This window comes from Microtus pennsylvanicus, chromosome 3 (assembly GCF_037038515.1).
Source record: "Microtus pennsylvanicus isolate mMicPen1 chromosome 3, mMicPen1.hap1, whole genome shotgun sequence".
NCBI classification, from domain to species: domain Eukaryota; kingdom Metazoa; phylum Chordata; class Mammalia; order Rodentia; family Cricetidae; genus Microtus; species Microtus pennsylvanicus.
This window is the reverse complement of record NC_134581.1, coordinates 129,987,164-130,013,927: the sequence shown is the minus strand read 5'-3', so window position 1 is coordinate 130,013,927 and position 26,764 is coordinate 129,987,164. Positions and strand designations below refer to the sequence as shown.

Sequence of the window (26,764 nt, the reverse complement as noted above, 5' to 3'; positions counted from 1 at the left end):
TTGAAGCACTGGAGTTTGTGACTTAAGGCACGGTCACGCTGTCCATACAGTTTAAAGTGTAGATCTCCTTGAGCTCCAGAGGCCATACTACCTCCTGAGAAAGCCCATGCTGTTAGGGCAAGTGCAGTCTTCATTGAGCAGGCAAAGAGACTTGAAATACAAGATGAACAAGAGAGAAAACTGTAGGGCTCGGGTATTACACTCGTGTGCTGTTATCCCTCACCCTCGTGCTATCATGCATTGGCCAGGAAACTCCTGTTTAGCTTGGCGGCATGCTTTTCCTCCAGTTTGTGCTTCTGCACAGGGCTAGTCATGACATGGCTGTGACTCTCAACAGCGCATTGTTCACACAGCAAAGGTGACTGGCTGTCACCTCCCTGTCAAGTCCAGCTGTCCCGTGTTGGGAGACAAGGGAAAGACCTTCAGATGGAAGCATCCAGAAGCTGTGGATAGTCCTTGCATTTGGCACAGATATAAAGTAGCATGCCAGGATGGACCCTGGCCCCATAGTCTACCCGGCATTTGCTTCCACGTGGCATCTTCCTACCTCTCCGGAGTTGCCAACGTCACTGCCCCTTGCTCCAGTGACCATTTTTAGAAGAAGCACAGCGTTTGTTGCGGTTCAGAAAACCAACCAGGACTTTTCTCTGATATCAGAAGCTCTGCGGCCTCAGTGAACAGCAGAGGGCTGTTTGTGAACTTGCCTTTGTTACAGTGGCCCTGACCTGGAACCTTGCCCTGTGTCCTGGCCACTCACGTGCCTTTCACGTGGGTTCCATCCTATCCAAACTGAAAACTGGAACAAGTGGCCTGATGTCTTCTCTCGGGAGCCCACAAATGATTCCAGTAAACATGAGGGAGAGAGGTCCCACCCCCACGGGGGTGAGCCTACTGGGCCTTGATGTCGTCACCTTTAGTTTCTCTTATTATTAGTAGTATGTATGACCTTGATGACACAGACACCAGACACTGATGACTTTCTATTGTCCTGAAGACTTCCCCATTCCCTCAGTCGGTGGCCATTGGTATTTCATTCTGCCATAGTAGATTCTTGGGATATAGATATTTTCCTAGTGTTATGTGAGTCTGCAAACTTACTGCATCAACTCCACATTGGTCCAAAGATAGACATTCCTTCCCCATCTTTGCTTATGAGTCAGCTAAGAGGGTCTGCGCTATTTAAAATGGGGATCACTAGCCCCAGAAGGTTACTTAAATTTAAAGTCCCCTCAAATATTTCATTTCTCAGCTGTCTGAATGCGCTTCAAGGGTCTGCCGGCCTCATGTAGATAGCGGCTGCCACAGATAAACAGCTTCAATGTGACGTAAACAGCTTCAATGTGACGTAAAGGTCTGCGCACAACAGGCGTGGACAGCTTGTCAAGCGCTACTTTAGACTAGTCAGCTCCGGGGAGCAGGCAGAGCTCAGCTGTAGAGTGTTTGCCCAGCACGTTCGATGCTCCAGGTTCAGTCTCCAGCACCACAATAAACAACTCCCCCCTCCAAGAAAACTGAGGCTGAGTCAAGTCTAGTTCAAAGAAACCAGTAAATATGCAACAAAAGATGATCTTAGAGACCATGCATCAGAGAGTGAGTGGGTTTGGGCTTTGAAATGAAGTCACATCCAACCTCTTTCATCCCTTCCTCCTTGTTCCATCTCCACCCATCACCTACCCCAGTCATACCGGATCCCGCATCACTTTCATCTTGTGAACATGGCGCTGAGTAAGGAAATGGAATGAATTCTGTTAACGTCTGCCCCTCTTTTTTCAGGTCCTGGAGGCCACACGGGTTAATCGAAGAAAGAGCGCTCTGGCCTTGCGCTGGGAGGCAGGGATTTATGCCAACCAGGAGGAGGAGGAGGGCAATGAGTAGACTTCCTTCAGCCCAGGAAACTCCTTTGCTGAAGGAGTTTCCGCAAAGAAACCAAGAAATGATCAATTCAGAAGCATTTTAACGGACTATTTATTGAAGTGCATACAAACTCAACAGTTCTCATGTAGACCAGAAGCTGCAATGCACAATGGTAAAAAAATAAACAAATAAAACAAAAAGGAAAAAAAAAGCGAAGAAGTCCACCCATCAAACTCTGAGACCAGAGAGTCAGAAGAGAAAGGATTTCTTCATGATTCAAAGAAGCCCCTGGCTTTGGACCATTCCACAACCAATCCAAAGGGACACAGGCCTGACAAATGAGTCAGCATAGCTGCCGCAGGCAGAACTGAAACCAGCCTCAGCTGGGTGACAAGGAGCAAGCGGTGACATAGTCGTCCCATTCCGAGGCGTCAAACAAGGCCCAGGCTGGTGCAGTCTACAGCAGAAAGGCTCTTCATTCCGCCACACTGGCTTCCAGCCCTTGCTCTCCTGAGGCATCAGACGCGTTGGGTCGACTCCGTTTTCTCCAGCAGCCATAAAACGAGCGGTGTTTCTTTCCATAGTTGCCCAAGAGGGGGCGATGATGATTCAATCTCGCTTATGTGAAATCATTTTTAATTGGGAACACTCAATGGTCGCAATATATTTAAAGACCTGTATTTTTAAGACAATATCTCTTCATGTTGCAGATGCAATCTGTTCTACGGTAGGAGGTTGAGAATGCTAGGGGAGAGAGCCAAACCAAATGGGTTATTAGCTTTAGGACCTTCTGCTTATCCTGGTGACTGGTCATTTTAGGAAAACACACTTTCACAGTTCTGTTTCTTCATATGAAAATTATATTTAGCAGGCAATGACTATTTTTATGATGGGATGGGGATAGGAACATGGATAAAATCTGTACTCAGTAAACAGCTTGGTTCGAGATGGTAGGGATGTTTTTAGAATGGCAATAATTGAAAACAAAAAGGGGGCAGGCTCTGCCTCAGAAGGGTATAGATGATCAGAAGTATGGTGTGTATAACTATTTTGTATTTTAAAGTGGGCCTTAGAAGTGGTTGGGGCATAGGGTGGACTCTCTTGGATCTGAGAAAGGCAACGATAAAGTCACGGAGGTAAAGAGAGAAATGGGGGGGGGAGGAAGGAAGAGAGATTATTTTTGCTGAATAACCAGTGTTTTTCAGGATGACAAAGAGAAAAATATAGAATAGAAATTTTAAGTACAGACGTGGAATCAGCTACAAATCCTAAAGATGGTGTGTATGCCTCCGTGTGCCTGTATAAAGAGTGTATGTTCGCGAGCAAGGGTATGACGTGTGTGCGCATGTGCATGTGTGTGTGTGTGCGTGCGTGTGTTAAAATTTCAGGTTGATCGTGACACATGGCTGAACAGTAGTTCCTCCATGGCTGTCTGCCAGCTTCAGGAGTGAGTGAGAGTTTTCTTTTTTTATGAAAAGGGATATCAAGGCACAGGGCTGGTGCGCTATTTCTTATATTGAACCGACCTAACATGGTGTTTGCGTGAGTCACAATTGTGAAGTTTGGTGCAGTTTTGTATTGGTGATTTGACATTTAGACCACATCCTATTTATTCTTATGCTTTGTATTCATGCCTCACGGACTATAGAGGACTCCAGCTTTACTCTCTCTGTCATTTAAAGCAATATGATAAGGGCATTCACTAATCAGGTGCCCTGAATTTCTGGATGAGGGAATGTTTCATTTCTGGCAAGGACGGAGGGGGGGGGGAGAAGAAGTGGGAGGGGGAGGAGAAAAAAGAAGAACTAACCAGCCTTCATTATTTTCCCTTTATTTTAAAGACAATTTCTTAAAAAGCAATAATTAAATCAGACCTTGCTAAAATCCATTTTTGTTTTATGTTATTATGTCATAGGATTTAATATGTTATTCTAATAAGTAGCGGCTCCACAATATTTATATGTACCTTTCCACGTGTTATCTTTACCCTTTTTATTATACTAGCGCTGACTTTGGGGGAAAGCTTATTCACTGGTAAGTGGTGGGCACGAGGTAAAAGAGAATTGCCTGATGACTTACAAGGATCTTTAAGAACTGCCAAGGGACCCTGTAACTCGAAGCCAAAGTCTACAGATGGTAGCCAGGTTATACGAGGGGAGTGCACACTGTCTTTAGATGGTTCATTCTTTTAGACATAATGTTTTTAAAAATGCTAGATGTCGGGGCAGAGAACAAATGAGACCCTTGCTGCTGCAAGGAATTTGCTTCACAGTCAGGGAAACTGGCCCAGGGCAAATGTCCTGGTACATGACATCTGTGTCGGATCAGAAGTCCTGCTAGCTAGCACACTGGAGGGCACAGCTTTGTCTAAGGAGTTCCAGCTGGAGGCCCCAACTGCCTGGCCTGAGAACACAGTGATGTGGGTGTCCCTTCCCTTGGGAAACACAGGGATAAGTGTCCCAGGGCCCTACCCAGTGGCAGATAGAGCTAGAGAGTGAGATAGTACCGGTCATACAAGAAAACTGGCTGCCTCATGTTTTCTGGGATCTGCTGGAGACTGTGGAGGCAGTGCAGACAACTCCCTCAGTTTTCACAAGAGGAAACGGTCCTCATGATTTCCTCAGATTTCATGTCCTGTTTGGAAGGGAACCTTGGACCCACATGGAGGGTACACTGAGGAAAGAATCGGCAGCTGGAGCCCCCACACAGTCTGTGGGGTCACTTCGGTGGCAGATGAAGTGGTCTTTTGATGCAGTAGATTGAACAAGAAGTTCTGAAGGGTCGGGGATTTAGAGCCGGGTACCTGGGGCCGTACTCCATTTGTGGGTAAGGAGAGGCCCAGTTTCTGTGACTCTTTCCTGATCACACAGCTTTTTTTTTTTTCCACGGTGGCCCCTCCGTTTCCTTGTTTTCCTGGTTTCCCTGAATTCTAATGGCTCCCATTTGTCTCCTGGCTCTCATTGCTGACGGTTCTAGAATATTCTGTTTAAATGGAAATCAGTTTCACAGGAGAGTCAGCTTTTCTCTGTGTTCTTGGCAAGGGGGGGCGGTGTTTAATTCTTTTTCCTTATTCAAGAAACATTTGAGCCATTGCTTTGGGCATCTCCCTGTGCTAGGCTCTAGGATCCACACGGGCCTCATCACTTTACCCGACATGATCCAGCAGGTCCCTGGAGGAAAGGACGCCCTGCCCCATAGGCCCGAGGTGAGAAGCTCCTCGCGAGTTTTGCCTCGGAAGCTCGGCTCTACCCTGCCTCAAAGCTTGTTAGTCTCAGCTGTAAGAAATGTGTAGCTTCCGTAGATGTTCACAACCCTCCTGAAGAACTCCACACCGCGGTGTTTGTAAACTCACTTCCCTCCAGAGCCGAGGCTGACAGCCTTGGCTGTCTTATCTAGGAATAAAGGAAGCAGGACACGATGCACGTCCCTTCCTCTTCCCCGTGCATGCTGCCCACTCTAGGCAACGACATAGAAACAGTATATAATCAGTGTCCATACACACATTCACGCACACACTCACACACACACTAGAACAAGGAACACCAAAACAGTGTTGATTGTTGTCTTAAAGATATTTTTTTCACCTGAAGAATGGACTTAACCTATGTATTGAAAAAAAAATAGCCTAAGTGTTAGAGATGGTGAATATATCCAGTTTCAGTTACACAACCAATTTACTGGATTTTAAGCGTTCCGTAAGCTGCCAAGTTTTATTTTGTTGCTCTTTATCCAAATGATTTTTCCTTATTTTTTTTTAATTGGAGGAAGGGTGGGTTGGGGGGAAGGGGCAGCAGCAATACTGTGTTTGAAAAAAAAATGATACTCTGTACCTGGCTTTCCTGTGTTATGTTAACCACTTAAATGTTTTTATTCTGCTTCAGTTTTATAGTGACTGTGAAGGCGTTCCATGCAGCTATACAGTTATTTTCTCAATAAAACTCAACACGCGTGTGGTGTTTTTCTTTTTTCCTTTTTTAGGGATGGCTATTTTTGTTTGACTGTGGAAGAAGGTTGGGGGATTGGGTGGCTAAGCTTTGAGGGACATGTCAGTGCCCCTGGTTTCTGCCTCGACTTCCCCCACGTATGGGACCAAAGAAGCCATGGTAGCTAATAAAGCATCCCTGTGTCAGGAGCCACAGAAATGATGCAGGTGTCCGTCCCTTGATGAGGGAGTTGGACTTCGGAGTTGAAGCAACAGAATGAACCCGCAAGCCATGACTCGGGTATAGCCTTGCAGCTCATTCGCGTGCGTGCACACACCTGCGTATGTGAAGAGCAGAGGTCAGGTTTAGTTGTTGAATCTCAGGAACTGTCTTATGAGGCAGGGTCTCTCACTGGCTGGAACTGATTAAGTAGTCTAGATTGGACCTGTTTCTACCTCACTATCACTAGGATTGTGTGTGTGTGTGCGCGCGTATGCGCACGCACCACCATCACCATGTCAGGCTTTTTTCTGTGGGTCTGGAAGTGGAACCTAAGTCCTCATATTTGCCCAACAAGCACTAAATTTACTAAGTGAGCAGATTTCCTCTGACCTTAGCACGGATCCGTATCGCATTCCCAGCATGCATCTGTATATCGCACTTCTTTATGAAGGACTGAATTGCAGCTTAAAGAAGCCCAGAAAGAACAGGAGTTCTTCAGGAAAACCCGTTCCTCTTCTACATCTGCCTGTCCCTCTTCCCTTCCCATCAGTCTCCAGGTACTCCTCACCCAGTCCTCTCCAGTCTCCTTACCCAGCAGCCCCTGTACTTCCTGAACCCTGTCCCTCATTCTGGGCCTCCCCAGCTCTGCCTCTTCCTTGTGCATTCCAGCTGCCTCTCTATCTTCTCTCCCCACCTGGGGCTCTTTAGTCTTTCTGTCCCCAGGTTTTCTAGCCAGATCCTCTTATTCGGAACATCTGGGGGGCGGGGGCGGGGGGGTGTTTCCTGTGGTACCCTGTCATGAACAGCATCTTCTCAACTTTATGTGTTGAGAGCTCTGACTTTGACTGGGAATGTGGCTGAGTGGGACAGTCCTCTCTTCATACATAGAATTCCCAGGTTCAATTCTCAGCAGTGAAAACCAGAAAACAAGCCCCATGAAGCTGGGCCTGGGGTCACACATCCACAATCCCAGCACTCAGGAGACACAGGCAGGAGGATTGCCACAAGTTCAGGGCAGCCTGGTCAACAAGTTCCAAGCCAGACAGGGTTATAATCAACCCATTTCAAAAAAGTGCATCAAAATAATAAAAACCCTGCAAGCCAAGGGTGATAACACAGCCGTGCAGGAGGCTCAAGAGTTCAAGGCTAGCCCTGGCTACATAGCAAGTTTGAGATCAGCCGGAGCTACATGAGATTGTATCTCAAGACACAGTACATAGAGAACATTTAAGACAGAAAGCCTGGGGTACTGACTGCTGGGGGGCTGCAGATATAATGGCTCTGGGGAGCTTTAAACAACAGCTGGGAGCTTTTGTGCACCGTCCCAGTGTGGCAGCTCATCATCTGTGTGTCCTGCCTCGAACCAGAGACAGCAACTTAAACAGAAAGTCAGTGCTGAAGCACGTCTTTAATCCCAGTGTGCAGGAGACAGAGGCATCCCTTTAATCTCAGTGCTCCAGAGGCAGAGGCAAGCCTGGTCTACAAATTGCAGAGAAAGCCTGGGGGCTAGGGAGGGGGAAGATAACTATAATGTTCAGATTTTAATTTTAGGGCAAGATAAAGGAATTTGTTTAAACATCAGAAGATTTTTTTTTTTTTTGGTTTTTCGAGACAGGGTTTCTCTTTAGCTTTGAAGTCTGTCCTGGAACTAGCTCTTGTAGACCAGGCTGGCCTCGAACTCGGAATGATCTGCCCGCCTCTGCCTCCTGAGTACTGGGATTAAAGGCTGCGCCACCACCACCCGGCCAGAAGAAATTTTTTTTATCATGTGGAGTAGTAACAATAATGAACTAGCTTAGCATAAAATTCACCCGTGAGTTCAGTGGTTCCCACTGCCAGGGATTCCAGCTACAATGGGCATCCTCTTTTGGCCTGTGTGAGCACCTGTACACATGTGCACACACCCATGTACAGATTCATACATGTACATGTAATTTTCAAGCTTTCTTTTTTCAAAGTTTCTTTTAAAGAGTCAAAAATATTTTTTTTTCTCCCAACAGCTTTGGTTTTGATGCTGAGCACTTATACCAATCTCTGGCCCTTAGTGTCTTTGAATTAGATAAAGAATCTTCTCTTTCTTGGCTTTACTGTGAATTTGGCATCTCAGGGAGAGAGCCCAGACCTTGTGCAATAGTCAGGCAAACAGATCACTGACAATAACAGCCTGGGCAAATAATGAGATCTGTGCTTGAGAGTCACAGCACTGGAAAGCATCCCAGGCAATTAAAGCCAAATGACCAAGCCCGACCTAGTTGGTGTGTGGACCTGTGTCCCCAGCTACTTGGGAGGCTGAGATAGGAGGATCACAGATTCAAGGCAGCCTGGGCAACTTAGTGAGACCCTGTCTCAGAAAGCAAACAGCGAGTGGGGGATGTCTCGCTGTGGTAGGGCGTTTGTGTAGTACAGAAGACCCTTAACCCAGTGGTTCTTTCAATCTGTAGGTCGAGACCCTCTGAGGTGTCGCTTAAGACCATCAGAAAACACAGGTATTTACACCATAACTCAAACCATAGGAAAATTACAGTTATGAAGTAGCAACGAAATAATTTTATCGTTGGGGGTCATCACGACATGAGGAACTGTATTAAAGGGCCGCAGCCTCAAAAAGGGTGAGAACCATTCACTGCCTTAGCTGGCAACGGGAAGGGTAGAACGCCTTTGTTTTCAGTTCATGTTAGATGCTCACCTTTGCCTACTAGTGGCCACATGGTGGCAGTGGTCCCTAAGGTAAAAGCAGACATTAGCCAAGAGCCTTCTGTAAGGGTTCTCACCCTTCAGAATAAACAGTAATTTCTCAAACACTTCCATGCGAAACCACTCTGCGGCCAGGTGAGGTGACTCACACTAGCCATTCCCAAGTACTTACTCGAGTGGCAGAAACAGAAAGATGGCCGTAAATTCAAAATCAGCCTGGTCCACATAGTGAGTTTCAGGCTAGCCTGGGCTACATAGATAGGGTCTCAAAACAAAACAAGGAGCTCGAGAGATGGCTCAGCAGTTAAGAGCTCTCACTGTTCTTAAAGGGATCCTGGTCTTGGTTCTCAGTACCCATGCCAGGTGGTTCACAGCTGTCTGGCACTCCAGCTCTGGGGAATCTGACACCTGGCTTCAGTGGGACCACCACATCTGTGGCATACACACAGAGAGACATACACACATCTGTGCCATGCACACAGACAGACACGTACCTATGGCATTCACACACAGAGAGACACACACACAAAATAAAAATAAATCTTCAAAATGAAATGAAGCCAGGTTGCTGGTGTACACCTTTGATCCTAGCCCTCTTGGGCAAAGGTATATCAGTTTAAGGTCAGGCTTGTCTACATAGCCAGCTCTAGGCCAGTCAAGGCTACATAGTGAGACACTGTTTCAAAAGAGCAATAATAGCAGTAAAAAGGGGGGGGTGGGTCCCAAATTATTCATAATAAAGGAGTAAAACTAGCATGTTTAGATTCTACCTTTGGGTCCTAGGTGGCACTCACCATTTAGGCCAGATGGTCACATGCTTCTCCCAGGAGTAACAGCCACAGTTCTTACTCTAGCTCTGCAAGAGACTCTGTGGTGAGCGCGTCACACGGGCTACCTCAGCCTCTTCTTATACTACTTTAGCCTGGTCTCCACATTACAGGTGACAAGGCATGTGCTCAGAATCCGGGTGACAGGTTCAGCTGCCATAACCAGTGGCAAAGAGAGGACTCCAAGCCAGGCAGTCTGCCCCAAAGCCCTTCCTCCCACTCTCTTCTCCTCATCCCGGGTCAGTAACTGGCTAAGCTCTTGCCAGGAGGGCTCTGCTTTCTCTGAGACCAGAGAAACCTATCTTCAGCATGGGCCAGTACCAAGCAGGGAGATGATGCTGTTGGAAGAAGAAAGGAGGCTGTGTATCTTGAGGCCTAGGGATATGTGTGGCAGGCAGATGCTATCATCCCCAAAGGCCAACACAGGAACACCCTGGCCCTTTGCAACGGCTTTCCAAGAGCACCAGCATGTGGCCTGCTCTTGAAGTTACCACAGATTGTTACTGAGTTAGGAGAATGTTCTGGTCTGCCATAAAAAACCCTCCATATTGTTAACTTGTAGTGTCTGTATTCCTTGCCTCTTATTGTGAACACACACACACACACACACACACACTTTAAAAATCAACTTGGTACTAGGCACCCTTTTCTGTACTGGATAAGTAATATGATCAATAAAGAGATCCAATCAATAATTTGGTGACTGTTTAAAAAAATCACCTGAATATTCAACCCCCAAAATCATACATAATGGCATGTTTCACAAGGACTCATGAGGGACAGAGTCCCAAGGGGACCACCATGCATGTCTACATATAAACTATGTTCTGCTGTTCTTTGGCCATGTTACCCATGTTTCACTTCTGAGAGCCTCTTCAAGAGGCCGTTTGTACTTACATTCATCTCTGTCTTGTGGCTGCAAGGCTTGCTGTTGTTTTCCTGTTGGCTTAGCGGCTGCACCTGAATCTGCTGATATTTTAACTAACGCGTGAGCCCAATGGCCCCACAGTTAACACCCCGGCCTGCTCACACTGAGGCCTGGTGGGATTTCCGCTCCCACCAGCCAATGGCACCGGCTTGGCTGTGGCCACCAAATAAAGGTTTTAAGTCCCTATTGTTCAAATATATATTTATTGTACAAATAAAGACTTGGGAGCCCGCTGTTGGGGTGAAAACCTGCTAGATCAGGGAGGCCAAGAAACAACCAGCTGACCTTTTGTTTTGGCTGAAGACACAGCAAGAGAGCATCTCTCCACTTGTCCCAAACCAAAAAGACCACAAATCTCTAAGTCCCTCCCTACTCCTTCCTGTGCATCTCTCTATCCAAATTCCAGGCTCCTCTGTCATCTCTATGGCCAATTCCTGCCAATTAGTTACTGGCTCTGCCCCTGATCCAAGGTTAATTTCATTAACACAGTCTCAGAGTTTCACAACATGATCAAATAGCCCGTAACAGCTTGCAAATTGACTGGGGAAGATTGCCGAGGCTGCCAACCATGTCTGCCATGCTGGTTCATAGGAGTTGGTCTGGACTGACCGCATCCTTATCTGCAGAGCTCCCTAGAACTCTGAAATGCCTTAACTAAGGATACCCTGTGTTCTTTAACCTGGGATCAGGAGCAGTTTGGAAAGGGAGGTGCCAGCCGCCTGTAATGTTTCTAACAATTGGGTTTACAAGATGCATCTGATTTTGGCGGCACCCAGGGCCTTTTACGGTGGGGGCTGGCCACCTCGTTATAAACTCGGAACCCTGCTCTTAATTAGAGTCCACCACCACAAGTAGACTTTGGGTTCCTAGCAGTCAGGTGTTTTGTGTGCACTGGCAGTGATGTGAGACCTGGGAACGAAGCACATCCTTGTGACCGGGTGACGGGAAGACTCAGACGCCTCTACAGGAGAATGCTAGCCTGAAGCTGGCATAAAGGAGACCCCAAGAGAGATCTGTTGGCCCTTCCGCCATGTGAAACTGCAGCCAAGCAGCCAGAGATGAGTCAGGAAGCAGCTCCCATCATCGGACATCAAATCTACTTCTGTATTAATTTGGCCTCTGGAACTACAGAATGAAATTTTGATGTTGTTCAACCATCCAATCTGTGATAGTCAATGTGTCTGACGCCTGACTATAATGTTCCTTGTGAGATTGTAATACTCAATATGTTTAGAATTCATTTTAATTTATTTAAACAATTATTTAATAGCGTGTGTGAGCTTGCAAGAGTTTTCACATGTGCTCATGCTGGGGCATGAATGTAGGGGTCAGAGAATAATGCAGGAGTTGGTTCCCTCCTCCCACCATGTGGATCCCCCCCTTTTTTTAAAGATTTGTTTATCTATCTATTATGTATACAATATTCTGCTTGCATTATGCTTGCCCTCCAGAAGAGGGCACCATATCTCATTACAGATGGTTGTGAGCCACCATGTGGTTGCCGGGAACTGAAGCCAGGACCTCTGGAAGAGCAGCCAGTGCTCTTAACCCCCACCACCCGCCATGTGCACTCTAGGGAGAGAAGTCAGGCCATCAGTCTTGGTGGCTAGTACCCTTGCCCTCACCTGATTTCTTTCTGAGACAGGGTTTCACAGTGTAGCTCAGGATGGTCTGGAATTCACTATGGAACCCGCAAAAGACTTGGACTTGCATCCATCCTCCTGCCTCAGCTTCTCAAATGCTGGGATTATAGGCCCAAAGCACCTTGCTCAGCTTCTGACGTATTTAAAACTTACCCTTCTCATGAAAAAGGCATATAACTTTCCCTGAGTCTGTCCCCTTGGCCTCAGACAGGGCAAGCTGGAGAAGATTGGGGCCTAGAACAGGCACAGACTCTGTATTAGACTCTGTTGTGTGGTGGTTCGAAAGAAAATGGCCCCTAAAGGGAGTGGCACTATTAGGAGGTGTGGCCTTGTTGGAGGTAGTGTGGTTTTGTTGGAGGAAGTGTTTCCCTGTGGAAGTGGGCTTTGAGGTCTCATGTATGCTCAATATACTCAGACCATTTCCTGTGGCCTGTGAGAAAGATGTAGAACTCTCAGCTCCTTCTCCAGCACCATGTCTTTTGCCTGCTGCCTTGCTTCCTGCCATGATGATAAAGGACTAAACCTCTGAAAAGATAAGCCACAGCAATTAAATGTTTTTCCTTTATAATAGCTGATGTGGTCATGGTGTCTCTTTACAGCGTCTCTTCACACAGTCTCTTCCTAAGACAGTTTGCTTGCTATCACAGGTGGCTAGCCAGTACTCCCCAGATAAACACAGCGCTCTGGAAGAGTAGGGAGGCTATTGTATACCATTTCTGCATCAGATGGCAGGGGTAACATCTCTTCTCTTAACCTCTTTGCCTCCTTTGTCTCGTCGGCACAGCCCAATACCACTGACACTCTGATTTTGTTTGTTGAGATAGGGCCTTGCTATACAGCAAAGGCTAGCCTTGAACTAAGTAATTCAAGCTACCCCCAAATTTTCCATCTTCCTGCTTCAGCCTGAAGCTGAGCTCTCAGAGTACAATGGAAAAGAGGGAGTAGCAATAATATGAACAAAGGGGTCAAGACCATGATGGGAGAATCCACAAAATTAGCTGACTGGAGCTAGAGGGAGCTCATTGACTGCAAAATGACAACTGGGGAACCTACACAGGATGGAACTAGGCCCCCTGAATGCTGATGACAATGGTGTGGCTTGAGCAGTATGTAGAGGCACTGGGAGTGGGACCAGGATCTAACCCTAATGCATGAACTAACTTTGTGGAGCCCATTCTCTATGGAGAGATAATGAATAAATGAATAAATTTGAGGCTGTCTTCCATAAATGACCCCCCTCCCCAAGAAAGTCAAGTTGAATGATGGTGGAACCCAAAGGAGTGGGTCCGTGGAGGTCCTGACAAGTTCTATGCTCGGTCTCATAGAGATGTCATCAACCTTGGAGTCCTGGCTCCATCTCCAGCACTGAATCAGACAAGTGTGGTGTCACGTGCCTGTTGTCCCAGTACCCAGACTGTAGAGACAGGAAGATCAGAAGTTCAAGGTCATCCTTCGATTGATAGCGAGTTCAAGGTCAGCCCAGGTTACCTGAGATCTTGTCTTAAAAAAAAAAAAAAAACAAGAACACAAAATACATCATGGATCAAGTCAAGCCTATCCAGGCACGCAGGGTCTTTCAACAAAAATAAAAAGGGTTAGAAATGTCCTCTAATCTGGAGGTTAAAGTGGCAGAAGCCACAGTTTTTTCCATGACCAGCATTTTCCTTCTCTAGTTTCTCAGCTGAGGTTGAGGCGTTTGGCAAGCTACTGCGCCTTGATTATGAACCTGGGTTTAGGGTATTCAGGGGGTGGGATCCAAACATAGCTAGGTGATGTAGTCATCAGGATACAGGTAGAGAGACGAAAGGGTGAATTGCACCCAGTGGATGAAGCATCTTTCTGGATGGAAGTTCCAGGGAAAACTCCATCTGATGACTATAGACCTAATACCAAGTACAAAATGACAGGCTCAGTTCCTTCCTTGAATGTTCTATCGAGGAATTCTGCTCATTGGCTGTGGGGAAACACCTGCAAAGCAACTGGAAAATATCCAGGAACTTAAGGATATATAGAAAGAACACTGAAAGCAAGGTGGGCAGAATGGGTATTTGGGGAGAACAGAGAGGGTGTATCTATGCTTCAAAGGCTGGACCGAAGGAAGGAGTGTTTGCAAAGCATTCTGTGTTTTTCTTTGGCCTCTAGTTAGCAGTGTGAATTTGTCTATTCTACTTTAAAAAAAATGTCCAGAAGTGCTGGTACTACATGTGATGGTCCACACCTTTAATCCCAGCAGGGCGGACGCAGGACAATCTCTGTGAGTTTGAGGTCAGCCTGGTCTGCATAGTGAGTTCCAGGCAAGCCAGGGCCACACAGTGAGAACCTTTCTCAAAAATAAATAACAAATATCTTATATTTCTGAGATTTTCCAATTATGACGATATTGGACTAAGCAGATGGAAAGGGTCAGGAAGAAACAGTTTAAATTAATGTGGAGGGTAGCCAGGCACGGTGTCATGCACGGTGACGCCCTTGCGATCCCAGCCCTGGGGAGGCTGAGGCGGGAACGTTGCTCTAAGCTTGAAGCCAGCCTGGTCTATACAGTTAGTTCTGGAACAGCCGTGGCTACATATCTACTTACTGCTGCTGCACATAACTTTTCATTGTTTCTCCCTTTGAGTTCTGAGAGACTAAACGCTGGTCCTCAAGCAAGCACAGCAAGCACCTTCACCGAGACATATCTCTAGCCCTGTTTGGTCTCATGTAGACTAGGTTGGCCTCAAACTCACAAGGTAGCCTAGGCTAGCCTTGAACTACTGATTCTCCTCCCTCCACCTCTGGAGTTCTGGATTTTTTTTTCTTGCATCAATCAGTGCACATGCGCAGGTACACACCTGCCAAGCACACCACAGTGCACTCTTATGTACACAAAATCACAATGGCAAAGCTGCCAAAACACCAACGGGGGCCAATCTTGACGAATGATATCTGAAGCTGACCTCTGGTTTCCACACACATGTGTACACACGTGTGCACGAACACACACAATATCAGGGTCAGAAAAACAGTTACATGTGAATTGAGAAGCAAGGATTAAATAAATAAAAGGCCAAAAGAATGTCTGCTTTTTTCCAGAATGTATTCTTGATTTTTATTAGAGTATTAAAACAACAACAACAGTCTCTTATTTATTGTTCACCAAAGGAATAACAGTGACTCCCTAGAATGAAATGGATTTCAGGGGCCCCGGGAGCATGTGCATAGAGAGAGAATCTGATACGGGACGGGGTGAGTTGCCTTAGGTGCCAACACTAAACATTGACCAGGAAAAATAATTCCCACCCTCCCTCCCCGCCCCCCCCACAAGGACTCAGACTTTGCTTTGTTTAAAAGCGCATATTTGATACCGGGGAGCCAGACTCTGGGGTGGGGCTGATCAGGCCACCCTTGCCCACTGCAGCTTTTCCCCTCAAAGTCTGGCAGTCACTGACAAGCCCTTCTCAGGCTGAGAACCTGTGTGAGACGCCAGCAAACACACATGTCAGACCAGGCACTGCCCAAGCTATGCCCACCTGCAGCTCCCTTACCTCCACGGTGGGCTCTGGGGTTCCTGATGCTACTGGAAGACAGATGCCCCACCCAGAGCCCATGAGTCTGTAAACCATCTCCCCAGGTGCCTGGATTCCAGGAAAATGACAGCTGTCATTCTCCTCTCACCTGGGAAGTTTTGGGACTAGGTTGTCAGTTTCTGGGGCACCAGTGGGCTACCCATGGTGACACATCCCACACCTGTGTAATGGGTGCACCTCAACTAGATGTGTCCTTCCCTTCCAGCCCCCCAAATCATCAGAATCTCACATTCCTACTCCAGAATACCCCCAAGCTCCACAACCCGCAAATCTCAGAGACAGACTGACCATGTAAACCCTGCCCCTTCCTCTGAGACCTGTAAGATATCAGCCCTAACTTGTGAGCCTGCACTCCCTTCAGAGCCCTGCCTTTACTGTCTGTCTGCCTGCCTGCCTGCCTGCCTGTCTGCCCATGACATTTGGGTTAATAGCTCTTCTAATAGACTCCTTATTCCGAAGGATACTAGGCCTGTCTGGAGGGACCTGAGTGAGTCAATAGGCTACGAAGGATACGATTTGTGGAGATTCCTGTCTTCCAAGCGGGAGGATCTTTTCATTCCTCCCTTTGGCTCTGATTGCTACACGTTTTCCACAAGGGCAGTTATTTTGTTTTCTTTGCTCTCTGGTTGGAGGATTTCCTATAACACAGGCATGACTCCTCATCATCTTGACTCCGCCTCCACCTCCTGGAACTGCACACATTAACCATCGCACCTGGCTAGGGGTTGGTGGATTTTAATATGAAGTTAATAGACAGAAGAGAACACAAGGGTAGGAAGAATGTGGGGGGGGGGAGATAGAAGAGAAGGCTGACGGGAAACAGATTTGTGATGAAGCTGGGCTATACCACCTCCGTGACGGGTGAGAGGAACCATCCTTCCCCAAGGACTTTCTGAATGCACAGGACGGTAGATGGGAAGGATCTGCCACCAGGGCTGACCACAGTCTGGGAGGCTTATGAGGAAAAGGTGTGAGCCCTGCTACTAACTGAATTGTCTCTAAATCCCCAGACAGAGCAGCCAGGGGGAAAAAAGATTCTAAATTCTCAAAGATCTTCCCAGAATATACAAAGAATCAGAAAATATTGGGGAAAAAAAAAGATCTCCTATATCCACTGACCCCCAGACATTGTGGAACTATCCCTCTGACTAAGGTTCCTGCTTTCTTTCTGGGAACAAATGTTCTACTGGTCCCAGCCATGGGAAACCATCTAGGACGATTGGGGATGCTTTTCTATATTACTAAAATGGGGCCACGTGGATGAGAGAACACGCTCATCTTGACATAAGCAGTCGGGTGGGCAGTCTCCGGACCGCTCAAGGGAAAGACCATTTCCCATGAAGAAGTTCAGTGCTTGGGATTCCAACAGCTGGGGTGGTGCCATTGTGGCTCATTGTTCAAGGCTCTGTCTGGTTGTGCTGGGCCATTCCTTGATGAGCACAAGGATGAGACATCCGGCTGAGTGCAAAGCTTCAGGGTGGGCCGTATAAGCCCAGGTTCCGGGCAGCTTGGGAGATCCTGGGAAGTTTCCTCTGGGGAAATGGGTAATGAGACCTGTGTAGGTTCTTTGCTGGAGAAAGACACTGAATGCCGGTTTGCAAACCGGAGCCTGCTGCCTGTAGTGGGCCACAGCCCTCCTGACTTTGACACTGGGCCGCCTCTGCGATTTCGGTTTCTTCCTGAATCTTCTGATGGTTTTCCAGCACATTAGGGTCTCCCTCTGGGGAGAGCCTTGGTTCTGACTCCGCAGGGTAGCCCTTGGGGTTCCCTTGGTGGCTGGTTTGGACCAAACGATGCATCTCCAGATAGGTGTGCCATGGAGTCTCGGGAGCCTGATGGTAGCTCCTGTCCACGTCCTCCAGCGTCCCCTCAACCTCAGAGTCAGTCTCATCTGGGGACAGGGAACTCTTTCTCTCCTTGTTAATCCAAACGGCACTGGTCATTGATTCAGCTGGAGTAAGCATGTTCCCTTCTAAGGAGAGAAGACACAGCAGTGTCACCGTTGGGAGGTCTCTGGGTAGCTCCCTTTGAGAGAAACCCATAGGTTTCAGATTAAAGGAAGGGGGATCTTGAATGCCAAGGGAGTCAGATAGCAGAACATTGCACATGTGTGTCCACACATGCAAACATACATGACCCGACCTGTGTGTATTCTTTCTCACACACATGCATTCTTCCCCAACATATGATTACAATTATTCATATTCAACAAATATTTGTCAAATACTATATCCAAGGCCTTGTTTATTTGAGGTTCCATGAATATAGCAGTGAGAATATACTCACAACTTTATAGATGGGTCTATAGTCTATAGTGAGAGATTTTGGCACTTGTTCTTAAATGGGATGTCTTCATAGAGCCCTTTCAAGACTCAGGGAGCTGAGTGGAAGAAGAGTGAGGAAGACTGTGAGAGCCAGTGAAGATGGGTGACTCCAGGAGACAGCGTCATCCAGACGCAGCATACGTGAACTCACAGAGACTGTGGCCACACGCACAGGCCTGCACAGGGTCAAGCCAGAGAGGGTCTCAGCACTGAGAGAAGGAGGTAGATATGGGCTCTGACTCCTAACCCACCTGCATAGGGGAAATTAGTCTTCCCCAATGGAATCTCTTTGGGTCTAGTAACCACACTTCAGGGAAGGCCCCATACCCAGGAGCAAATGTCCAACACAAAACTAACTCAGTGGTAATTATGTGGACTTTTGGGGGCATTTTTTTTGTCTTGCTGGTCTTTTGTTTATTTATTCTGGTTTCTGATTTTGTGTGTTTGTATGTGTATTTTCTTGTTATTTTTTTAAAGATTTATTTATTTATTATATATACAGTGTTCTGTCTGTCTATATGTCTGCAGGCCTGAAGACAGTACCAGATCTCATTATAGATGGTTGTGAGCCACCATGTGGTTGCTGGGAATTGAACTCAGGACCTCAGGAAGAGCAGTCAGTGCTCTTAACCTCTGAGCCATCTCTCCAGCCCTTTCTTGTTGTTTTGTAAAGAGAGAGAAAAAGAAAGGGCTTAGCATTATGTGTGTGTGGGGGGGGGGGGGATAGGAGGACCTTGGAGGAGCTGAGGGAGGGAAAAGGCATGATCAGAATATATTATATGAAAAACATTTTTTTCAATAAAAATAATTCAGTTACTAACCAATTTTATGGGAAAACACAAGCATAAATGAAAGTAAAAACCTCAGTGAGAGTGTTTGAACCTGGGAAGAAGTGAGGATTAGTATTTAAGGATGACAAGGACAAAAAAAATCACATACACACACACAAAACACCACACAAACACACACGAAACATCACATACAGACCACACAAACACACAAAAAAATTTATATGCACACACACAAAACACCACATTCACACACACTACATAAATGCACACCACACACACAAATACACAGAAACAGGCACACACATTTATTGCTGTGATTTTGATCTTTAATGTACCAAAAGTCCAGGTCATAGGCTCGGTCCCCAGCTTATGGTGTCATTAGGAGATTGTGAAGGCTTTGCCAGGTGCCTGCTCAAGTGAAGTAGGATCACAGGGGCATGCTCTTCAGGGTACGAGGCTACCAATATTTTCTCCTCCTTTTGTTTCCTGGCCGCCACCAGGAGAGCACTGCCCACCACCACTGCTCCTACCATAGTGTACTGTGCTGACAAAGATCTAAAAACGACACGACCAAGTGGCCCTGGGATGAAACCTCCAGAACCACGAATTAAAACAGACCTCCTTTTAGTTTATTCTGTCTGATGTTTTTTCACGCGATGAATAGCTGATTAGCATACTCCCATTTGAATTCATACACACATCACAAGAGAATATTGTTCTTAGCTTATGAGGTCTGTGTCCTAAACTTCTAATAATGATTTTATCACCTGAAGCAGGAGAGAGTCCATGAACACTTCTGAGAAGTGTCTGTTTCTTCTCTGAATGGGCTCGGTCTCATTGCTAGCAAAGTACGGTGAAGAGATGGTACTACTGGGGTAACAATGTCATCAAGACGCCCCTCTGAGCCCCAGTTTAATAAATCCGAAAGAATCAAAGAACAGCCTGGTGAAGGCGGAGCACGCCTTTAATCCCAGCACTCAGGAGGCAGAGGCAGGCGGATCTCTGTGAGTTTGGGGCCAGCCTGGTCTACAGAGCGAGTTCAAGGGCAGGCTCCAAAGCTACACAGAGAAACCCTGTCTGGAAAAGAAAAAAGAAAAGAAAGGAAGGAAGGAAGGAAGGAAGGAAGGAATGAATGAAGGAGGAAGGAGGAAGGAGGAAAGAAGGAATTGGAAGAAGTAGAAGAGCAGATGCAGCTGTTTCTGCGAACAGGTGCAGCCTTACATGTGACCCCAGGGAGGAGGGTGATGTGCTCACACTTAGGACGGTGATCTGCTCATACTTAGGAGGGTGATCTACTCACACTTAGAATTGCACTAGCTTTCAGCATGGCAGGCACACCAGCCTTCATGGTACTCAGATGCTCTGCAGGAATTAGAGGATAAGGAAAGACGGGGAGGAACGGAAAAACAGAATCCTCTTTTATCTGCCTGGGGAGGGCCCTGGAAGTGGGATGGCTGCCGGGCGGACAGGCAGATATTCATAGCAGGGCCTCTTTACTTCAGGACAAAGAGGAAGAGAAAACACACATACACACATTCACATACACAAAACACACCACACACCACACACACACATACATACACACACACCACACAGACACAGATATGTGCACCCCCACATACATACACACACACACCACGCACATACCATGCACACATACACCATACACATACAAGAAGAGAGGGAAGGGAGGGTCCAGAGGGAGAGAGGAGATGCCCATAGCCCCTAGCCGGGTAGTGGAACCTTCGGCTGCAGCCCCTGCACGCAAATACTTTAGAATAGGCTCTGCCTTCAGTCTTCAAGTTAAAGAGAATATTCAGCAACACAGAAGTTTCACACTATGTTTTCCCTTTCTTTATAAAAAGCCCTTTAAAGATTAATTTTATTTGATGTGTTTAAGTGTTTTGCCTGCATGCGTGTGCTCCACATGCACACCTGGTGCCTCTGGAGAGCGGAACAGGCGTTTACATCCCCTGGAACAGACGGCTGTGACAGATAGTTGTGAGCCACCATGTTGATGCACTAATGGACCCCAGGGCCTCTGCAAGAGCAACATGTGCTCTTAACCACTGAGCCATCTTTCCATTCTCCGTCATGCGTTATCTTTGGTTTGATCTGGTCTGTAGGGGGATGGGAACGTTAAATTCTGGCTTTGTTCCAAGGCCATGTACATAATCACTCCATTCTTTCGTGTGATACCTATCACTGCGGAATATAGAACTTGTCTCCCCATCCCTGAGTTCTGACCCAGCCAGTTCCCAGAACAATGGAAGCAGCCATCTTTCTTCTCCAAAACCTTTCTGGTTTGCATGTGGATCAAGAGGTTGAGCCTCCATCATTCCACTTAGCCTAGCAGGGGGCCAAGCTGGCTCACCTAACCAGTCTAGCCAGACCAGAACTAGGAGAAATAGGCACAGAGACCAGGAACACTGGCCATTGGCCAAATACCTGGCAGAAGTCTCTGTTTCTTTGGCTAAGGGACAGACTAGGCAGAGCCACCCTGATCTAGCCTCCCTGGTTCAGTTCTGACTGGGTCAGCCGCGGCTCTTTTCTTCCTCTTCAGGAGACTGTCCCAGCCACGGTCCTGCCCACTGTGGACTTTAAGTCACCTGTTCCAACTACAGAAAGGCCCTTCCCTCCAGAATTTGCCCAGCCCTACCTTTAGGAAATACCATCAGGTGGGCTTGGGTCCTCTGCTGTCTTTTCAGACCTTCATACTGGGCGCGGAGGAACTGGACGTTGATAGGAGGCCCTTGACCCGATGCCTGCGTCCGGGAACCCTCAGCCATTAAGCAGGTCTCCAGTTCCAAGAAGTTGGATAGGGCAGGGCACGGGCAGGCCAACCCTTTCATCCGTATCCGGGAGAAAAGCAAACACTGAGGGCTGAGGCAGAGGGAAGGTAGGGGGCGGGGAAGGGTAGGTGGTAGAGAGAAAGAAAGAGAGAAGGGGAACAGGGAGTGGGGAGAGAAGCTGGAAAAGTAAGGAGAAAGGGAAGGAGAAACTGAAGGGAGCAGAATGGGGAGGTGGGAAGAGGAGGAACGAGAAGCAGCAAAGATTAGTTCTCAACTGAAGAGGAAGGTTTGGGGTGGGGCTGAGTAGGGGGAGAAGGCAAGAGTGAGGGGTTAGGAGTGGAGAGAATGAGCTGAGAGTAGAGAGCGAGGAAGCCGGGTGGGAGGAGGTCGGAGGGAGCAGGAGGGAAAGGCCAAGCATAGCTCCCGGGTTCTCTCCGACAGCCCCAAGAGCTTTTATTCCAGCTGCTGCGCCAGGCGATGGTCAAGTTTAGAATGCGGTTCCAAGAGCTACAGTGAGATTCCAGTTTCTTGGCAAAGCTGAGCTGCTGGGCTGAAGAGTGCCAGGCGCTGCAGGTTCAGCACAGGGTTTGAACTTAACTTAGCAGGTCACCAAAACCTGCTGGTTTAATGAGCAACCGTCACAAAAAGAAACGCCTTCAGCAGCCTTAAGAGCTGGGACTCAGGGTGTATACCAGAGCACCCTAGGGTCTCCATGAAGCCCCCAACACACCTCCCAGGTAAAAGTCTCACCACAAAGTCTGCCATGGGGACAGAGTCCAGGGGAGCGCTGGCTTCCCGCCAGCCCCACCTCTTTGACATTTGAGCAGCCTCTGTGGTCTTGGCCTTTTCCAACTAAACAGTAAGTGGGTGTTTATCTTGCCCACAGCAATGGGGACCCTCACCCCCTGTTTGCCAGCCTTGCCATTTCTTTGACTGGCAGATACTGCCTCTTCTTAGGCTAGTCTTGACCTACTTTGCTCCATTTGCTCAAGTCCTTTTTCTTCTTCTAACGCAGTCCTTACTACTGGCCACCTGCCCAGTACTCTTGCAGAGCAATGGGTGAGGAGGTGGGGGAGGGTAAATCTTCAGTGGGGAGTGTAATTAGTTCACTGGGGCTGCTGTAACAAAGGCCACAAATTGGGTGATTTACACAACAGACACGGTTCTGTTTGTTTGACTAAGGGTCCAAGATCAAGTGTGAGTGAGCAGAGACGGTACTTCTGGGGACTGTGTGGGACAGCCTGTTCTACACACCTTGCCTGGCTTCTGAAGGCTCACTCTCGTTACTTGGTGATCTTTATCTTATGAAGGAATCGTTTCCCCTTTGTCTCCTTGGGATGGTCTCATGTAAGCCTCTGTCGACATCTCCCCCTTCTAAAAGGACGGCAGTCACTGGAGTAGGGTTTAACCTAATAACTTCATTTTAATTCAACTAATTAAGTTGGCAATAAACCTACTTCCAAGTAGAGCACAGTGTGGGCTCCAGATTTAGGATTCCAGCAAGTGAACTGGGGTTGAGTGGACACAATTTAGCCCATGTCAGGTAGACCATAACAGTTCCATAACATTGTTCACCTAAGGCACACCAGGAAGCAGAGAGCGCTAGGAACCAAAGGTGGATGTAGTGGTTTGAAAGAAAATGCCCCTCAAAGGGAGTGGCATTGTTAAGAGGTGTGGTTTTGTTGGAGTGGGTGTGGCTGTGCTGGAGGAAGTGTGCCACTGTAGAGGTGAAATTTGAGGGATCATATATGCTGAAGTCACATCCAATGTCTCAGACCACTTCCTGTTGCTTGTGCAAGATGTAGAATTTCTATTGCTGCAGTGAAACACCATGACCAAGAGCAACTTGGTGAGGACTGGGTTTATTGGGCTTGTTCTTCCGCACCACTGAAGGAAGTCAGGACAGGAGCTCAAACAGGACAGGAACCTGGAGGCAGGAGCTGATGCAGAGGCCATGGAGGGATGCTGCTGCTTACTGACTTGCTCTCTGTGGCTTGCTCAGCCTGCTTTCTTACAGAACCTAGGACCACCAGCCCAGGGATGGCACCACCCACCGTGGGCTGGGCCCTCTCCAACCAATCACTATTAAGAAAATGCTCTATCGTCAGATCCTATGGCAGCATCTTCTTAATTAAGACTCCCTCCCCTCAGATGACTCTAGCTGTGTCAAGTTGACATAAAACTAGTCAGGACATGTATATTTCAAAGGTGTTAAATGTCTTCACAGAATCACAGCTTTTAAAAAACAGAATAATAATCCATTGTGTGGGCACACAGTATTGCATGTATCCACTCACAAAGTGACAGACATCAACTTGTTACCATTTTTTGAGTATTGCGAACGATAATCTATAACCAATGCTACACAGGCATTTATTTGAGTTCCTGCATTCAATTCTTTTGGAAATTCTAGATTGAAATTCTGTTTGTGATATCTAGTCATCTAACTTTCTGAGGAAGGAAAATATACAGATCAAATTTTATTTCTTATAAGAACACGGTGAGATCCAAGCAGTTTACTTGGGTTCCATTCCTGGACAATGCACCAAAAAAGAACAAAACAAAACAAACAAACAAAAAGTCAACCACCGAGAGAAACAAAGACTTTATCTTCTTTCATCTTTTACATGAAGAGTCTGTCTCTAAAAGATAACTTTATTATTTATTTAAGAAAGATTTTCATGTAGCCCTGGCTGTCCTTGAACTTCTTCTATGTAGACAAGAATGACTTTGAACTTCTGATCTTTCTGCTTTGGCCTATGTGCTAGGTTTGTACCACCATGCCTGGTTTATATGATGCTGGAGAGAAGAGTCCAGGGTTAGGTGCATGCTGGGTAAGTTCTCTCCCAACCAATCTACAGCCCCGGCCTCTCCGGAGAACATGTTTAACCCACCCACTTCTACCACAAGCCCAGTCTTTCCCTGCTTGTGCCCGAGACAGCGTTTCTTTCCAAGACCCCTGGACCAGCTTCTTAGCTAGGCTCTTCGCTTTCTCTCCCGCTCTCTCTCAATCATTCTCCTCAAACAGCACGGTGTTCCTAGAAAGCACAAAGCACACAGAACTGTTTTAGAATTCCCCCCTCCCCCAGCTTCCCAGGGCACTGAAACTGGCATCCAAGTCCTGCGCTGGCTACAGAGGTGATGCCTTGCCTGTGTTTGTCTCACTCATACCCACTGTCCCTGGCAACCTGCTCCAAGTTCTAAAGATTTCTTTAATGGGTTACATACAAATCCACCCAAGATCGAGAGTCACAGACTGACCCAAACAGCTCATTCACTTGCCGTCGCCACCCACACACATTGTATCATCTTCTAAGAGCATAGGGGAACAAAGGGGACCTTTCTCTTACTTCGATCTCTCGTTTTATGGAATGGCCCTGGTGGTTTCTTCTCCTGAGAACTTTGGTAGCGGTGCTAGTCTCTGTGTTCCAGAACATTCCTTACCTCTGACTCTGTGGCACACACATCTCTTTCCTTGCTAACTTCACTTCTCAGTTTCTAGATAATATCAAATGTGAGGATTAAGACTGTGGGTTAAACCAGGCAAGGTGGGCCTGTAGCTCATCTTCCCTACTCTCAGCAACATTCCTCTGGGTGGGCTGCCTCACTGCTCTGTGCCCGAGGGAAAGGCAATCCCCAAAGAGGGGGAACATCTGTTGTCTGGCAAGCAAGAAGGGTAGATTTCCTGAGCACTGAGGTTCTAGGATAATTAGAACATTCCGATAAAAATGCTGTTATTGTCGAGCAGAGCACTGAACAGAGAAGCCATTTCTAAATTAATAAACTTTCAGGGGTTGGAGGGGGGGGAGGATGGATCTTTGTGAGTTTGAGGCTAGCCTGGTCTACAAGAGCTAGTTCCAGGACAGACTGCAAAGCTACAGAGAAACCCTGTCTCGAAAAACAAAAACAAGAGACTTCCAGGCTAACTCCTAACCATATGTTATCTTTGCCATGAGCCACACCCACAAAGCAGGTACCTGTATCCTGTCTCTCTGCCCACAAAATTTTATCAAAGTGCATTTTATTGTCAAAGTAGGTGTCCAGTAGCTTAGTGGCAAGGAAGTCTGGGAAATGTAGTTTTCAAAAAGTTTCACAGAAGCTGGTGTAGTGGCATATGCCTTTAATCCCAGCACTTGGGAGGCAGAAATAGGTGGATGAGCCTAGGGTCAGCCTGATCTACACAGTGAATTCTAGGACAGCCAAGGCTATACAAAGAAGCCCTGTCTTGATATAAAAAACAAAACAAAACCCAAAGAAAACAAATAAAAAAAGCTATGGTACATAATTCAGGTCTTTAGGGACACCTTTTATCACAGGAAATTATTATAATGTTCAGAGAGATCTTGTCAGTGCTGAGATGAATATCTGTGTCTGTTTGGAGAGGTTTTGGTCTTCATTATCTTTTCAACAAATGATAACACGTTGATGACTGGTAAGATCATAGCCAAAGTGGTAAAGAAGTCTTTGCAAGTTGGATTCATTATTTATGAAAGCAGAACAATTTCAGGTCTTAAGGTGAAGGTGAATTTTATTGTTAAATTTCTTTTATCATGTGTCTTTTGGAGAGACACAACTACGCACCATTTTCAAGCAGGTTCTCAGCATCTAGTTTGTTCCCTGTGTTAGCCAGCGACAGCCTCTGCATTCCCAAACCTTTTCATCACCCCAAACAGACCCATTATGAAGTCCCTGTCTCCTTTTCTCTGCTCCCCATCCCTGGCAATCACCAATCGCTTGAAGCCGTTGTGGGTGTTTCTGTTCTGGATGCAGCTCATAAACACAGTTACATCATCTGTGACCTTTGTGTTACTGAGGATCACGTGGGTCACTGCATGTGCCCCTATTTCGCTGCTTTTTCCTGTTGAGCAACACTTCATGGTACAGATATCACACTTTCCACTGTGAGAAAGGACTTCACTTCGTAGCCCAGGCTGGACTCAGAACTGCTGTGATCTTTCTGCCTCAGCCTCTCAAGGACTATGATGATCAAGCTGTGCCAAGAGTTTCGTATCATACAATGGGTATTCTTTTGGCTATTCTGAATACCGCTGTGTGTATGCATGCGTGTGTGTGTGTGTGTGGTTCATTTTATAAACTAACAAAACTATTTTATGTGTGTGGGTGTTTTGCCCACACATATGTTTGTGCACTGCTTGTGTGCTTGGTGCCCACAGCATCCAGAAGAGGGTGCTAGGACCCC

The 26,764-nt window shown here is 46.9% G+C and overlaps 2 protein-coding genes across 14 annotated transcripts in view; one reads left to right on the top strand and one right to left on the bottom strand.

Annotated features, from left to right (window-relative positions):
• Positions 1-5,830, top strand: part of Palm2akap2 (PALM2 and AKAP2 fusion) — a 409,045-nt gene extending 403,215 nt beyond the window's left edge. For all 13 annotated transcript variants that reach the window (XM_075967151.1, XM_075967150.1, XM_075967149.1 and 10 more), the window contains one exon: positions 1,774-5,830. In XM_075967151.1, the coding sequence (XP_075823266.1) occupies positions 1,774-1,875 (102 nt within the window). In that variant the 3' untranslated portion in view covers positions 1,876-5,830. The remainder of the gene's footprint in view (positions 1-1,773) is intronic.
• A 9,563-nt stretch (positions 5,831-15,393) lies between these two features.
• On the bottom strand, positions 15,394-22,172 carry C3H9orf152 (chromosome 3 C9orf152 homolog). Its single transcript, XM_075967146.1, has 2 exons — positions 21,432-22,172; positions 15,394-17,629 (listed from the first exon to the last, which is right to left on the bottom strand). Exons 1-2 carry the CDS (start codon positions 21,622-21,624, stop codon positions 17,130-17,132), a joined length of 693 nt encoding a protein of 230 aa, XP_075823261.1. The 5' UTR covers positions 21,625-22,172; the 3' UTR covers positions 15,394-17,129.
• Positions 22,173-26,764: the final 4,592 nt, after the last annotated feature.

Bases quoted from the DNA above. Each gene is read 5' to 3' on its own strand.
- C3H9orf152 (XM_075967146.1), bottom strand. From the start codon at position 21,624: ATGAAAGGGTTGGCCTGCCCGTGCCCTGCCCTATCCAACTTCTTGGAA. The intron at 17,630-21,431 runs GTAGGGCTGGGC...TTCTCTCCTTAG, and splicing joins CCTGATGGTATTTCCTAAAG to AAGGGAACATGCTTACTCCA.